Source organism: Pongo pygmaeus, chromosome 5 (genome assembly GCF_028885625.2).
Source record: "Pongo pygmaeus isolate AG05252 chromosome 5, NHGRI_mPonPyg2-v2.0_pri, whole genome shotgun sequence".
NCBI classification, from domain to species: Eukaryota; Metazoa; Chordata; class Mammalia; order Primates; family Hominidae; genus Pongo; species Pongo pygmaeus.
Window position 1 is genome coordinate 170,393,038 of NC_072378.2, and position 16,343 is coordinate 170,409,380.

At 42.5% G+C, this 16,343-nt stretch overlaps 1 protein-coding gene across 34 annotated transcripts in view; it reads right to left on the reverse strand.

Moving 5' to 3' along the window:
- Nucleotides 1-16,343, reverse strand: part of WDR27 (WD repeat domain 27) — a 253,105-nt gene that overhangs the window by 215,575 nt on the left and 21,187 nt on the right. For 25 of the 34 annotated variants that reach the window (XR_010126827.1, XR_010126828.1, XM_063666899.1 and 22 more), the window contains exons 3-7: nucleotides 7,222-7,363; nucleotides 5,444-5,568; nucleotides 2,847-2,960; nucleotides 2,001-2,052; nucleotides 352-422 (exon numbers count right to left, since the gene is read on the reverse strand). Coding sequence is in view for 32 of the 34 variants with exons in the window: in XM_063666899.1 (XP_063522969.1) it covers nucleotides 352-422; nucleotides 2,001-2,052; nucleotides 2,847-2,960; nucleotides 5,444-5,568; nucleotides 7,222-7,363 (504 nt within the window). In the remaining 2 variants the exon portion in view is untranslated. Of the gene's footprint in view, nucleotides 1-351; nucleotides 423-2,000; nucleotides 2,053-2,846; nucleotides 3,026-5,443; nucleotides 5,569-7,221; nucleotides 7,364-16,343 lie in introns of all 34 variants that reach the window. The other 9 variants (XM_063666896.1, XM_063666897.1, XM_063666900.1 and 6 more) reach the window with 3 other exon arrangements.

Consider the following 16,343-nt stretch of genomic DNA (forward strand, 5'->3'; position numbering starts at 1 on the left):
CTCTCCGGAGCATGGGCAGCGCGAGTGGGAGCAGGGGATGTCTGCTCACAGCCCTCTTCTCATCAGGTTTTCAAGGTCACGTGGGTGGCCCTCACTTTTGCTGCACTCCAGAACCATGTATGGAGCTCTGGGACGTGCAGACCCAGCTCCTCTGCAGACCAGGGGGCCTGGGACCATATTGAACCCACAGTGATGCTAAGACCCACAGAAGGTCACGTTCTCAGCACTGAGGTAGACAGGTTTTTTCAAATCACAGAAAAATACAAAGTAGCATGAAGACAAAGACCTTTGTGTACAAGCTCACGTACAGGCATGTCTGGGAACTGGAACTTAACTCTGTGGCTGTCTCACCTGGCCGTCAGCACATCCAGTGACCAGCTGCCTGCTTTCTGCATCAATGAATAAGCTGAGAAGAGGATATGCTGGTGAAGGGAACATTGGAAAATTTAGCTTTATAAGTGCCTTGGTAGCAATTAACCCGAGAACTGTCAGTTTTACTTATCTCTTTACACGTAATATTTACCTACAGTATTTCTGTTAGTCAAGTTTGAACTATTCCAAAATAATTTCTTCACCAAAAAGTAAAACTTGCACATGAATACAAATGTTGAAAACCCCATAAGCACAAGGAAGGCTGGGGACATCACCCCAAAAGGACGCCCGGTGAGTCTGCCACAGATGGGTCCTGAGGAATCCCATCCCACCTCCCGACAGAAGGCCTTGTGGGCTTAAACCACAGCCCAGCTCTGGCTGCTTTATAGCCTAGAGGGAGGGCAGCACTGGTGTTTAATTGACATTGCACTTGGAGCAGAAGGATTCCTGAGTCAGCCAGAAATAATAAAATTATGGACTTAGTGATGAAAACAGCAAGTAAATGGATGTCTTGTTTCCTTGAAAAAAAAAAATTGTTGCCTAGGATGTCATTTCATTTAAAACTTACTCTAAACTGTCAGTAATTTAGGAGCATTAGATACATGAATATTGAAAAATACTACATATCCTAATTAAACTATAAACGAAATCAAAGATCAAGTGTATCATTGTTCTTGGCAACCAAATAGTAATTCCATATAATTAATTTCAGAAAAAAGATTCCAACGTCCTTCCAAGAAATGTGCTTCACCGTGACAAAAAGCAATGTTTTTAAGTCATTACAGCACCATAGTCTACACATGGATACATCAACCTCAGAAAGAATGTTAATCTTTGAGAAGATATAACAATAACTCTACCAGGTCACCAAAGTATCTGTATACGCTTTAAGTGGCATTTTCATGTCACTTATCACATGGAAGAACGCTCTCCTTTTAATTCCTTAACTCTCTTCTTCCGGGAAGACAGAACGTGCACAAGAGGAGCAAAGTGAATGCAGGAAACCAGTGCCCTGAGATGCCAGGAGGACAAGCACAGGGGCTGCACGGGAGAGGTGCTGGGGCATCGCAGGCCGCTCCTTATGCTGTGCTCCACAGACGCCTGCACCATCAATGCTGTATCTGTGTGGCCGTGTGCCAGCTTCATTTACCAACAGAAAGCCATCTGAGGGAAGAACGCAAGGACCCGGGCATTCACGAGCTGCACGCGTGCTCAGTACCTGACCATGAGGCCAGGTGTGGCACACGCCCACGCTCACGCTGGATGGGCAGGGCAGTCCTGTCCCTACCAGCACCACTGGTTCTGGGACGTGTTTCTACAGAGAGCAGAGGGCTCGCCTTCCCTGGGTGCTCAGGCATTTTATCTGATAGCAAACGTGCTTTACCATTCCAAAACAGAAAGGCCCAGACTCCAAGCATACATTTAATTTTAAGTGAAAAACATCAAGGACATTCACTGTTAAGTGAATCCTCTCTCTGTGTGGACGGGCGTGAAGGGCTCTAAGTCTGAGATTGCCTCATTCAGATCCACTGTAATGTCATGGCTCCATCTTATGCCCCGTAATATGCTCTAGAAAAAGTGGGTTACACACAGCCTATTTACAGGAAACATGAAACTTTTAAATTTACCTGATAACACAGATGAACTGTATATTAATGATCCTGTACAATGGTCCCAGACCTTTGGATAAACACAGGATTCTTTAGAAGAGGTAACAACGTTGCCATTATTGCAACAGGTGAGGCTAACAGTACTATTCAATATCAGATTAGTCAACATAAATGATTATCTAAAACAGAAAACAATAAAATCAGCACAAAAATAATAAAAATGTAGTAACACAATAAAATACGTCAGAATCAAAAAGAAAAAATTAACATCACTTCCATAAAGAAACTCCTGGTGGATTTGAAGAATTGGAAACAAAAATGAAACAAGGTTAAAAACAGTTCCCAAGCACTTGGTCAACGCTGCCAAGATAGAGGCACCAAGCGGAAACTGTAGCAGTCTACACCCTGTCAGGTCAGGTGCACACTGGCTGGTCAGGTCTACACTGTCAGGTGCACACTGATGTCAGCTGGATAGAAACTGAATTCGCATTCCATTTTCTTCTACAGCCGCATTTCGTGCTGACTGAACCCTCCACCCTGGGACTGTCTCTTCTGCTCTGGGCCTGGGAATGCTGTGGAGAAGAATTCGTGCTTGGGCGTTCCCAGGCCCTGAATACAGTTGTGGGAAATCCGGGGCCGCAGAACTGTCCTGTCAGGAATCCAAGCCCAGCCAGCGGCCCTGGCAAAACATCCGGGCTTGGCGTTTCTGTGGAAATCAGGATAGCGGGCGCCTTGCAGAAGTGGGGTAGAAACAACGTCACTCAGGCGGCCGTGGCCATGAAGCAACTGCACAGCTCCCCTGTCACCACAGCTCTTTCCACAGCGCGTGCCACGCGGGAACGCCGTCCAGCGTCCATCCCTCACCTTAAAGCCTCTGTCCTCGGACACTGAGATGAGGATGCCTGCTCGCCAGGGACAGAACTCCACCGCAGTCACCGGGCCCAGGTGGCCGTGCAGCTTGGCCTGGACAGCCTGAGTCTGAGAGAATGTGTGCAGGAAGGTCGGTGATGGGACTTTGTGGCGGTTATTAACATCAGGACGTTCTATGTATGTCACAGAAAATAGCTGCTATTAAAATAAAGCCCATATTATTCCTCTTTTCAAGTTGGAACTCTCTGTATATAAACCAAGGGTGAAAAGCCAGATGTCTGAGCTAAGAGGAAAGCTCAGGCCACAGGCACGTCTCAGCAGTGTTAAAAGATGACACTGACTGGAGCTGACCCTGAGCGAATTAGGAAGCTGGCGTCTCCTCAGGAATCCTCTCTCCCCACCGGCTGCCCCATGCATCCACCCTGAGGCTCCCTGCCTGTAACTCAGAATGTACTGCTCTGCGTTCCCAATTCCTCAGCATCTGTTCTCCACCTGGGGCTTCCTACAACAAGACAAGATGGTGCGGCAATAGGCGCTCATGAGTTACCCTTTCCTCCTGAAGTCCCTAAAACCTCCAACAGCCAAGACAGCACCCCAGAAGTCAGCGTCACAAGCTGGAGACACACAGGGCTTCCGTTTATATGGAAATCAGGCTTGAACAGCATGACTGAGGAGTAGTGAGAGCACTGGGGGGTTCCTAAAGGTCATCGCCCTGAGAATATCCCCAAGGGACTCCAGGCGCAAAGTGCTGGGCACTATTTTTGAATTTTACAGCATTCTATTTAAATAAGACAAATATCCCTTAATATACATGCAGAAAAAATAAACATGTATATATATGGTGACTTAACTTACAAACAGACATTTAACTCTGGAAGACTTTCTTTAGTAATACAACATATCGCCATCAATAAATACAACTTAGAATACTGAGTATATTATGCCAGTTACCATCAGATTGTTAAAAATAAAAGGCAAGACTATAACCTGTGTAGGAATAGGGAGAGTTATGAGACTGAGTGTTATGAAATATACATTTCCATTTTCTCCAATTTCTATAAAATAAAGCTAGTCCCTTGTCTGATATGAATAACATTATATCCTGAAAAACATTTAAGTTATTTCCTTTTGACATTTTATGTTGATTAAAAAGTGCCTTTTACCAGAAAGTGCTCAGTATTCATATGAAGTCTTTCAAATCAAATAGTATAAACTGTTGACTTGCTGAGTATGCTGTTAAAAGAATGTGAGCTCTTCATGGACTCACGTGGCAACCATTCCCCATGTCTGAAAGTCATTCTCCCCGAGTGAAGTGTCTTTCAATTGACACACCTGCTGCTAAGGAGTGTGGGGAGGATCTCACAGGCTGCACACGCATCTGCAGCAGGCACCTGCTTACTCACCTGCTATGTGCCCGACTCAGGGATGTGGCTCCGACCTGACCCCAGACTGATTGTCCTCTCCATCTGGGACCCAGTATCTTCCTTCAAACACTAACAGTTTTCCGCTTCTTCCTAATTCACTTTGGTTTTCCTTTCCCTGACACAACAGTGTTAATTCTTTGCACATTAATGGTAGTTTTGTTGTAAATGGTGGGGTGGCCTAATGTTAATCTATCACAGGATGTTTACAACAAAACATGAAATACAGCTCAAACACCAACATATCCAGAAAGCTTTCACGGATAGACTAGAAATAGTGTGAAGCCCTTTACCTAACTCCCAGATACTTCCCATCATCTCTCTGTGGCTTAACTCATGATGTGAACTTTTTAAATTTATGAGCCTTAATTTCATAATTAGTCCAAAAATAGTTTGAAGACATAAATGTCTTCTCTCCCAAAATGCCTATTACACATGAGGCCCATGAGAACCAACTAATATTCCATGCCTAACATCCTTCCTCGCCTACATTTATTAAGTGGCTATCAAAAGAAATGCTATGCAGGCAAACAACTTTGTCGGCCATGTTGACAAAGCCACAGAAACGACCCCAGGCCTGGGGTCACCTCCAAAATCAGGCTTGGGCAGAGCAACAATTCAGAGGAAACAAAAGTCCTCCTTCGTGTTCCCTTAGATTCCCACTTCCTGATTTCTAACACTGCTTTTTAACATTGCAGTGGGGCAGCCGACTGTTCTAGTCACACATGAGGTTGAAATCACACAGGCAGGAAGAGGTGACACATTTTCTTAAACTAACCCTGGTGATGAAATGGCTGCGAAAAGTCTGATTCTTGATGAAAAGAACATTTTGATAAAAGATAGAAACAAAAGCGCTATGCTGGGAAGGTGCCTACAATCAGGGAGTATCTGAGAAATAAAACTTTTGCAGAACATGTTTCTCTAAAGTCATACCTGAGACCCAGATTCCATAGAGAGTTTTAATATTTATATAAATATTACTATGTGATACCAGTGGTTTTCCAATTGCAAGATAAAGATGATTTCATAAAAGTAAACTAAATTGAAGATACAGCTTAAAAAAAAAGGAGTACAGAAAAAAAGAAAAGACCGCTGGGCAAGGTCCCAGAAACTGGGAGGCCCCATCAGCTAAACCCTTCCATGAAATCCGCGTGTGAATTTCAATCTTACCTCAATATCCAGCATGAATATTTTGTTTCCAGCACACACGGCAACAACATGATCATCCGGGCTCAACTGTAAACACAGCACCTTTCCCAAAAGCGAGCCCATGACAGTCCCTCGAGGGACCAGCCCTAGAGTGAGTTTCACCATTAGTGCCAGTTACCAAATGCATTCAGCATTACATTCATCTGAGAAAAGTACTGAGAATGTAACCCTCTATTCTAAAATTACTGGGAAAATGACAATGAATTTTGATGTGATTTTGATTCTTTAAGAATATCAAAAATACTGGATATACAGAAGTCTTCTGAAAACCTGGGGAATGCAGCACCTCCCTGCAGAGACTCTCTCAGCATCGAAACAGGAAGATGCCTTTCTCTGGAGAAAACATCAAGCTGCATGTTTCGATGCTTCTCACCCACATCCAACCCCGTGTCCACCCTCATGTCTAGGTTCAGCTAACACTGGTTGGAAGGAAAGGAGTAGGGGCCTATCCAACCCAGGCCTCCAGGGGCTAAGCAATGTCAGGACACCCACAAGCAGCCAGGAGGTTCCCAAGACCCGGACAACATGTGCAGCAGCTGCAGCCTGATGCGGAGCCCGTCATGCAAATCCACACAAGTGAAGGAAAAAATGGCAGGCAAGGTCATCTGGTCCTAGTGTGCACCATGGACCTATCACCAGCAAAATGCAAATATACTCCACCCAGAGCCTGTGAGAGACACATGTGCTCATGTCCCACAGCCACCAAGTCTAGAGAGAGACACGTGCTCATGTCCCTACATAGAATACATAGATTTATAGTCTCTTTGCATTTAGGTTTTAACGTAATCCTCTAACTTCTCTATATAATTGCACAAAACTCAAATTCCTTAATGTGGTCCCCACCTAACTTTTCGACCTCCTCAGATGAGACTCTCCTAACATCAGCATCTTCCTCAGACGAGACTCTCCTAACATCAGCATCTTCCTCAGACGAGACTCTCCTAACATCAGCATCTTCCTCAGACGAGACTCTCCTAACATCAGCATCTTCCTCAGACGAGACTCTCCTAACATCAGCATCTTCCTCAGACGAGACTCTCCTAACATCAGCATCTTCCTCAGACGAGACTCTCCTAACATCAGCATGCTCCAAGCACACAGGCAGGTTCTCACTCTTCCCAGGGCCTTGGCACATTCATCCCTTCTCACCCTCACCCTCAGCCCACATGCCCCTCCCTGAGATCCCGCTTCTCAAAGTGCTCCCATGCACGTGCACGTTGCCCTGGCCTCATCTGCCTTCTCCTCTGCACACTCACAATTCACAGCCACTCAGTCGCTGGCTCACACAGTGTCTCTCTCAAACTCTGAGCTGTGACTTCCACAGGATTTGGGACCAAGCCCTTCCTATTCACCACTGTGTCTCCAGCCTGAAATATTACAGGTGCTCAAGACACCTTCCTGTGCAAGAAAAGAATATTTCAACTTTCCTACATATTTTCAGGTTGATACAAAATGCACAGTTCTTAAAATAAAAAGGGACATAAGATCAAAACCAATGAGCCTATACGATCAGCATAACAGCAAAGGTCAGTGAGTCTGAATGGCCTGGGGCCCTTCCCATATAAAGCACCCTGCTTGCATGCCTGGTTTCAAGGTAAAGGGAATACAAAATTATCCCAAATCCCCCCGAGGGATTGGTGTTACCCAAGGGAAACACCCCTTGGGTGGTACCAAGTATACTGAAGGATGAGTTACTCCTTTTGTAGGTTTTTAAAAACATGTTTTAGATTTTCATTTACCTTGAAGTACTTTCTCTCTACATTCCTCCAGATTCCACATTATAACATAATCCAGTGATGCTGAGCAGATTAGAAGTGGGTTCACTTTATTTCCAAAAGCCATAGCAGTAATTGGCTGATGGTGTCCTCGTAGGATTAGAAGCTGGGAAAATTAACAAAAATAAAACACAGATTGTAGACATTTAAAAATAAGAGTACAACAACATAACTTCAAACCTAAGAAATTAAAAGATAGAGTTTTTCAAATACATTTATCTTACATATTCATTAATTCATTTGTTAAAATCCCTGCTATGTACTACTAAATTATTCTCTCAAGTTAACCGTTTCACTGCTATTCACTGTCACACACAATAATAAAAAGATACAGGTTACCTCATTCTTCCATTTCTTTATCACTTATTAGTTAACCAAATATAGAACATGTCTCCACCACATGCTAGAAGAGGTAACAGCTGAGCTGAAAACTGAAGGATAAGGAGAAGAATGAGGGGTGGACAAGAGGAGGGGAGCATTGAGGTCCCTGGGAAAACAAGGCCTGGGTAAGAAACTGCTGGGACAAGCAAAGGAGTGAGAGGAGGCTGGAGAAAGGTGAGGCCCAGGTGTGGGGACCTCGGCAACTACACAAGGAGTGTTGATAGCACTCTAGGAAATTAAAATCCAACAAAAAATGCACAGTCAGAATAATACAGTGACTAGATTTATTTTCTAGGAACAAAACATCGCTACAAGTATGGAGCAGACGAGTGTTGGGGGTACACTGGGCTGGAGAGACAGACAGGAATGCAAGAAGACACTCAAGGGAAATCCAATAAAGACCTGGACTAAGACAGTGATGATGGAGATAGAGAGAAGATGATGACTGAAGATTCCATGACCAATGGATATGCAGGGATGGAGGGAAAAACAAAAGCAAAGGGATAGGGTTTGAGGTTAAAAACCTAGGTGAACGATGTCTCAAGAACAAAATACAAAGGGAAAATGGGATGGGACTGGGGGTCCATAGTAAGTTGAGATGCTTACAAGGTGATGTTAAATAGACAACAGGCAGTTTAATATGAGAGATATCACTGGAGAATTCCACTTCTAGTAAAGGCAGGATACGTCACCTCATCTGTACCAACCCTACTGATGAGAAGTACAAGAAAAACTGGACAAAATTAAATATAAATATATATATATACACATACACACATACATATATATACAAACATATACACATATACATATACACACAGAGAGACACACATTTTGAAGGCATCAGAAAGCAACCCAGTTGTTGAAGAATTATGATAACAAGATTATAGGGAAGAAAAAAAACAGAGGGAAGTAACCCCAGATGCTGGGGTCACTTGTCCCATAAAGATATCTACTATAAAGACAATTTTCTGACAATTCCACTAAAGGCAGCTGAGGAGCTGAGATTCAAGGGGCTAAGGGCACAAAAATGGTGTAATTAAATGAGTCATCCTCAGGGACACAAACAGATCATACTGGGAGAAGGGAAAAGATTTCTGTCACCTTACAAAGTAATTTTGTGATACAGCTGATTGCCTTAATGTTGATAACTCTACAATTTTTTCCCGTAAAGAAATATGAATGGATTTTAAGTAAATGTCTGCCTAGAATACAATCTACTAAGGTGAGAGGGATGGGCATGCTGCTAAACCCCCCTAGGCTTAGAATGGGAACCCCAAAAAAGACAAAATCCAAGAAGTAAAGATGAACTGTAAATAAAACAACCCTCATAAGAACTGACACCCAGCTATGAATTGTCTTAACACCTGACTGGCTTAGGGTAATCTAGGACTGCCAGTGCCCTGAGCATGACTGGCTACCAGAAGCTAACATAAATTTGATTTGGAAGAATGTAAGAATCCAGAGTATCAAATCAGCTATACTTTTTTTTCATATACAAAATCCAGCAATCTAAAAAATAACCAGGTATTCAAGGAGACAAGACCATTTAGTCAAAAACAAAGAAAAATAAAGAATAGAGAAATGCAATGCCTACAAGTCATCCAGATAGACTTGAAACCAAACTAAAACTGATCCAAATGTTAGAATTATTAGACAAGAACATTCAAAACATTATCAAAACATTTTCCGTATGTTCAAAAGTTAAGTAGAGGCATAGAAGATATTTAAAAGTCCTAAACCTAACTTCTGGAGATGAAAACTAGAACTAGATAAAATATTAAAAAACACTTAGTGGGATTAACCACATATTAGATGTTGCTGAGGAAAAGATTGGTAAATTTAAAGACAAAGCGATAGAAGCTATATAAAAACGAAAGAGAGAAAAAATACATTCCTAACCATGAGAGTACCAGTGAGCTGTGGGAAACTTCACGTGACCTGACATACATGTAAGCAGGGTCCACAACGTTTGGGAGGAGGGGAATGTTTGAAGAAATAATGGCTGAAAATTTTCCAAATTTTGATGAAAACCATAAACCCGTAGAACCCCAATGATAAAGTTTGGATGTCCCCTCTTTCATGCGCGTCCGTGTGAAGAGACCACCAAACAGGCTTTGTGTGAGCAATAAAGCTTTTAATCACCTGGGTGCAGGCGAGCTGAGTCCGAAAAGAGTCAGTGAAGGGAGATAGGGGTGGGGCCGTTTTATAGGATTTGGGTAGGTAAAGGAAAATTACAGTCAAAGGGGGGTTGTTCTCTGGCGGGCAGAGTGGGGGTCACAAGGTGCTCAGTGGGGGAGCTTTTGAGCCAGGATGAGCCAGGAGAAGGAATTTCACAAGACAATGTCATCAGTTAAGGCAGGAACAGGCCACTTTCACTTCTTTTGTGGTGGAATGTCATCAGTTAAGGCAGGAACCAGCCATCTGGATGTGTACGTGCAGATCACAGGGGATATGATGGCTTAGCTTGGGCTCAGAGGCCTGACACCCTCCAAATCCCATGTTGAGATGTAATCCCCAGTGTTGGCGGTAGCGCCTACTGGGAGGTGTATGGGTCATGGGGGCAGATCCCTCATGGCGTGGTGCCATCCTCACCATGGTGAGTTCTCATGAGATCTGGTCATTTAAAAGTGTGTGGTACCTCCCCCCACCCCTTGCTCCTGTTTTTGCCATATGACATGCCTGTTTCCCCTTTGCCTTCCACCATGATTGTAAGGTTCCTGAGGCCCTCACCAGAAGCCAAGCATTTGTTGGTGACATGCTTGTGTCGACGAAAGAGTCAAACTCTGTAAAATGTTTTAAGAGATTTATTCTGAGCCAAATATGAGTGACCATGGTCCATGAAAGAGCCCTCAGGAGGTCCTGAGAACATGTACCCAAGGTGGTTGGGGTACAGCTTGGTTTTATGTACTTTAGGGAGGCATGAGACATCAATCAAATACACTTAAGAAATACATTGGTTTCGTTCAGAAAGGTGGGACAACTCAAAAGCTGGGGCTTCCAGGCTATAGGTAAATTTAAACATTTTCTGGTTGACAATTGGGAGTTTATCTAAAGATCTGAGATCGACAGAAAGGAATGTTCAGGTTAAGATAAAGGATTGTGGATACCATGTTTTATTGTGCAGAGGAAGCTCTCAGATAGACTTCAGAGAGAGCAGGCTGTAAAATTTTTCTTATCGGACTTAAAAGGGTACCTAGCTCTTACTCGATTATCTCCTGGATCTGGGAAGGAATGAAGGAAAACAAAGGAGAAAGGGGATTCTCTACAGAGTATGGATTTTTCCCACAAGAGACTTTGCAGGGCAATTTCAAGGTATGGCAAGGAAATATATTTTGGGGTTGAATATTTTTTCCTTATCTCATAATGTTATGCCAGAGTCAGACTGAATATACAGGGTCAGTCATGATATACAGGGTCAAATACAACCCATCTGATCAGAATTTATGGTTGGTAAGGCATGACTCCCTAGGCCCCTTAGGTAGGAATTTGAGCAAGATAAAAAATCAGAGTGTAGTCCTCACTTGTACAGCCTGCAGAACCATGAGCCAATTAAATCTCTTTTCTTTATAAATTACCCAGTCTCAGGTATTTCGTTACACCTCAGGACAAAACTCTGACCTTTTTCTTCTCCTGTCCAAATTCCTATCTAAGGGGCTTAAGGATTCACACGCTAAAAACCGTAAAGTCTCATCAGAGGGTTTTATTTAACCCTATATAACGTGGCTTACTTTCCAACCTAACTCTGGCGTAACATCACATGACAGATAAAGAAGGGAATTAAAATATGTTAACTCCAGTTATGTTTCTTTACCATATCTTGACATAGGCCTGTGAAGCTGTCTCTTGTGGGGAAAATCTACATTCTGCAGAAGATCCCCTTTCCCTTTGTAGGCCTTTTTCCTGATCCAGAAGAGTATCCACTAAGACTCTGGCACTTTTTAAGTCTAATAAATATTTACAATCTATTCTCTCTGAAGCCTGCCACCTGGAAGCTTCTTAGGTATATTGGGGACCTTGGTCTCCACTATCCCTTATCTTAACCCAGACATTCCTTCTATTGAGTCTAGGTCTTTAGACAATAACTTAACACTTTCAACCAATTGCAGTTTAGAAAATTATTGAATCCACCTATGACCTGGAAGCCCCCACGTCCCACTTCTCTGGACCTAAGCAATGTACATATTATGTGTATTGATTGATGTCTTATGTCTCCCTAAATTGTATCAATCCAAGCTGTAGCCTGACCATTAGGCACATGTTCTTAGGACCTCAAGACCGTGCCTTGGGCCTCTGGTCACTCGTATTTGACTCAGAATAAATCTCTTCAAATATTTTACAGACTTTGATGCTTTCATTGACATAGCAATTCATGAAAGGCCTAATACAGAAAATTGGTACCAAGAAGTGGGGCATTGCTATAAAGATACCTAAAAATGTGGAATTGGCTTTGGACCTGAGTAACCAGCAGAAGTTGGAAGAGTTTGGAGGGCTCAGAAGAAAAGACGCTGAGGGAAACTTTGGAACTTCTTAGAGACCGGTTAAATGGCTGTGACCAAAACACTGACAGTGGTAAAGACAGTGAAGTCTAGGCTGAGGAAGTCTCAGATGGAAATCAACTCGCTGAGAACTGGAGCAAAGGTCACTCTTCTTATGCCACAGCAAAGAGCTTGGCTGCATTCTGTTCATGCCCTAGGGCTCTGTGGAAGCTTAAACTTGAGAGTGATGGCCTAGGGTACCTGAAGGAAGAAATTTCTAATCAGCAAAGCATGTAAGATGTCTCCTGGCTGCTTCTAACAACCTACAATCATATATGGGAGCAAAGAAATGTCATAAAGTTGGAATTTGTATTTAAAAGGAAAGCAGAGCATAAAAGTTCAGAAAATTTGCAGGCCAGCCATGTGGCAAAAAGAAACAGTGTTTTTGGTGACAGGAATTCAAGCAGGCTGTGGAGCAACCATTTACTTAAGATATTTGTGTAACTAAAAAAAGAACCAAAGGCTGATAGCCAAGGCAATGGGAAAGGCCTCCAAGACATTCCAGATATCTCCAAGGCAGTCCCTCCCATTACAGGCCCTGAAGCCTAGGAGGAAAGAATGGTTTTGCGGGCCAGGGCCTGTTGCCCCAAACAGCCTCAGGACACTGCTCCCCTCTCCAGCTCTGGCCTCAGCTCAGAGGACCCCAGATACAGCTTGGGCTGCTGTTTCAGAGGGTGCAAGCCACAGGCCTTGGTGGTTTCCATGTGGTATTAAGCCTGCGGGTGCACAGAGTACAAGAGTAAAGGAGGCTGAGCAGCCTCCAGCTAGGTTTCAGAGGATTTGTGAGAATGCCTGGGTGCCAAGGCAGAAGCCTGCTGCAGGAGTGGAGTCTTCACAGAGAGCTTCTACTAGGGCAGTGCCAAGCGGAAATGAGGAGTTGGAGCCCCCACACAGAGTCCCCACTGAGGCACTGCCTACTAGAGCTGTGAGAAGGGCACCATCATGCAGACCCCAGAATGGCAGATATTCCAGCAGCTTGCACCCTGCTCCTAGAAAAGCCGCATGCACTCAACAACCAGAGAAAGCAGCCACAAGGGCTGAACCTTGCAAAGCCACAGGGACAGAGCTGCCCCAGGCCTTGGGAGTCCACCCCTTGCACCAGTGTGCCCTGGATGTGGGACACAGAGTCAATGGAGATAATTTTGGAGCTTTATGATTTAATGACTGTCCTGCTGGGTTTCAGACTTGCATGGGGCCTATAGCCCCTCTCTTTTGGCCAATTTCTCCCTTTGGAAATGGGAATGTTTATCCAATGCCTATAATCCCTTTGTATATTGGGAGTAAATAACTTGTTTTTTATTTTACAGGCTCATAGGTGGAAGGAACTTGCCTTGTCTCAGATAAACTTTGGACTTAGGACTTGGGACTTTTGATTGAATTGATGCTGGAACAAGTTAAGGTTGAGGATTAAGCTCTGATTTTTTTTTTATCTTGCCCAAATTCCTTCTAAGGTGTCTGGGGAGTCATGCCCTACCAACCACAAATTCTCATCAGATGAGTTTTATTTGACCGTTTGTATCGTGGCTTACTTTCCAATCTGACTCTGGCATAACAAGGAAGAAAATCAAAATGTTTTACCTCAAACTATATTTCCTTGCCATACCTTGAAATTGCCCTGCAGAGTCTCTTGTGGTAAAAATCCACATTCTGTAGAGAAACCCCTTTCCCCTTTGTTTTCCTTCCTTCCTTTCCAGATCCAGGAGATAATCAACTAAGAGCCAGGCACCCTTTTAAGTTCAAAAAGAAACAATTTACAGCCTGCTCTCTCTGAAGTCTGCTATCTGAGAGCTTACTCTGCGCAGTAAAACTTGGTCTCCACAATCCTTTACCTTAACTTGAACATTCCTTTCTATCGATCTCAGATCTTTAGATAAACTCAACCAATTGTCAACCAGAAAATGTTTAAATTTACCTATAGCCTGGAAGCCCCCGCTTTGAGTGGTCTCACCTTTCTGAATGAAATCAATGTATTTCTTAAGTGTATTTGATTGATGTTTCATGCCTCCCTGAAATATATAAAATGAAGCTGTGCCCTGACCATCTTGGGCACATGTTCTCAGGACCTCCTGAGGGCTGTGTCACGGGCCATGGTCACTCATACTTGGCTCAAAATAAATCTCTTAAAATATTTTACAGAGTTTGACTCTTTTCGTCGACAAGACTTTGGGGGACTGTTGAAAGACATGATTGTATTTTGCAATGTGAGAAGGACATGAGATTTAGGGGACCAGGGGTAGAATGATATAGTTTGCATGTCCCCTGCAAATCTCATGTGGAGATGTAATCCCCAGTGTTGGAAGTGGGGTCTGGTGGGAGGTGTTTGGGTCATGCCGGCTGATCCCTCATGGCTTAATGCTGTCGTCACCACAGTGAGTGAGTTCTCATGAAATCTGGTCATTTAAAAGTGTATGGCACCTCCTCCTGACCACTGATGTTCCTGTTTTCACCCTGTGAAGTACCTGCTCCCCCTTCACCTTCTGCCATGACTGTAAGGTTCCTGCAGTCCTAATTAAAAGCAAAACAGACGTTGGTGCCATGCTTGTACAGTCTGCAGAACCATGAGCCAATTAAATCTCTTTTCTTTATAAATTATCCAGTCTCAGGTATTTCTTTATAGCAATGCAAAAATGGCCTAATACATACAAGAATAAGAAATATGAAGAAAAATACACCAAAACATAGCATGATCAAATTGTTCAAAATTGGTAATATAAAAGTTTTAAAGGCAGCCAGACAAAAATAACCCATTGTATACATAAGAACAAAGATAAAGATAATAACAGAATTCTCATTGAAATGATAAAAGAGCAACGTATTAAAAACCTGAAGAAAAATCTGTCAAACTAGAATTCTCTACTCAATATAAATGCCTTTCAAAAACAAGGCAAAATAAAAACTTTTTTAAACACACAAAGGCTGAAATAATTTATCACCATATTTGCACTGAAACATGTTAAATAAAATACTTCAGGCAGAAGGAAAATGCTACCAGACAGAAACATGCATGTACACAAAGGAATGAAGAGCACCAAAAATATAATTACGTGGGTAGATGTGTAAGATATTTTTCTTTCTTAAATTTAAGAGGCTTAAAATTAAAAAAGAAAAGGCAAGGCGCAGTGGCTCACGCCTGTAATCCAAATACTTTGGGAGGCCGAGGCGGGTGTATCACAAGGTCAGGAGATTGAGACCATCCTGGCAAACATGGTGAAACCCTGTCTCTACTAAAACTACAAAAAAAAAAAAAAAAAAATTAGCCGGGCATGGTGGCACACGCCTGTGGTCCCAGCTATTCAGGAGGCAGAGGCAAGAGAATCGCTTGAACCTGGGAGGCGGAGGTTGTAGTGAGCCGAGATTGCGCCACTGCACTCCAGCCTGGGCGACAGAGCTAGACTCCATCTCAAAAGACTCCATCTCAAAAGAAAAAAGAAGATATTTTTCTTATTGTTTAAATATCTTTAAAAGATCCCTGAATGTTTAACAAAAGTAATAATGGATTGTCAGGTTTGTAGCATATGCAGAAGTAAAATGCATGACAACAAAAACATAAAGGTTGTGAGAGAGGAAATGAAAGATATACAATGCTAACATTAATGAAAATAGAAAGTAGCCAAAGAAGATTTCAGAGCAAGAATATTACCAGGGATCAAAAAACAGTATCACTTTATAATAAATGAAGTCAGTTCAAGAGGACATAAAATATACTAAACACATATGTGCTTAATAACAGAGTTTCAAAATACATAAAGTAAAAACTAATGGAAGATAGATAAGTTCACAATTAGAGTCATAGATTTCAATATGTCTCTTTTAATAACTGATTGAACAACTGGACATGAAATCATCAAGAATATAGAAGACTTGAAGAACACTATTAAGCCACCTCAACCTAACTGACATTTATAAAACAAAAGACACAAACACAATTATTCCTAATAGTGTTACTTGCAATAGTCAAAAACTAAAAATAACCTAAATTCCCACCAATAGGAGAATGCATAAAGTATATCCATACAATGAATATTACTCAATAATAAAGAAGAATGAACTACTGAATGCAATAACATGGATCTCAATTATCCTGAGTGAAGAAAGCCAGACAAAACGAGTAAATATCGGACATCACCAAGTTGGCGAAATAGAAGCTAACCCACTCATATCCCCCGA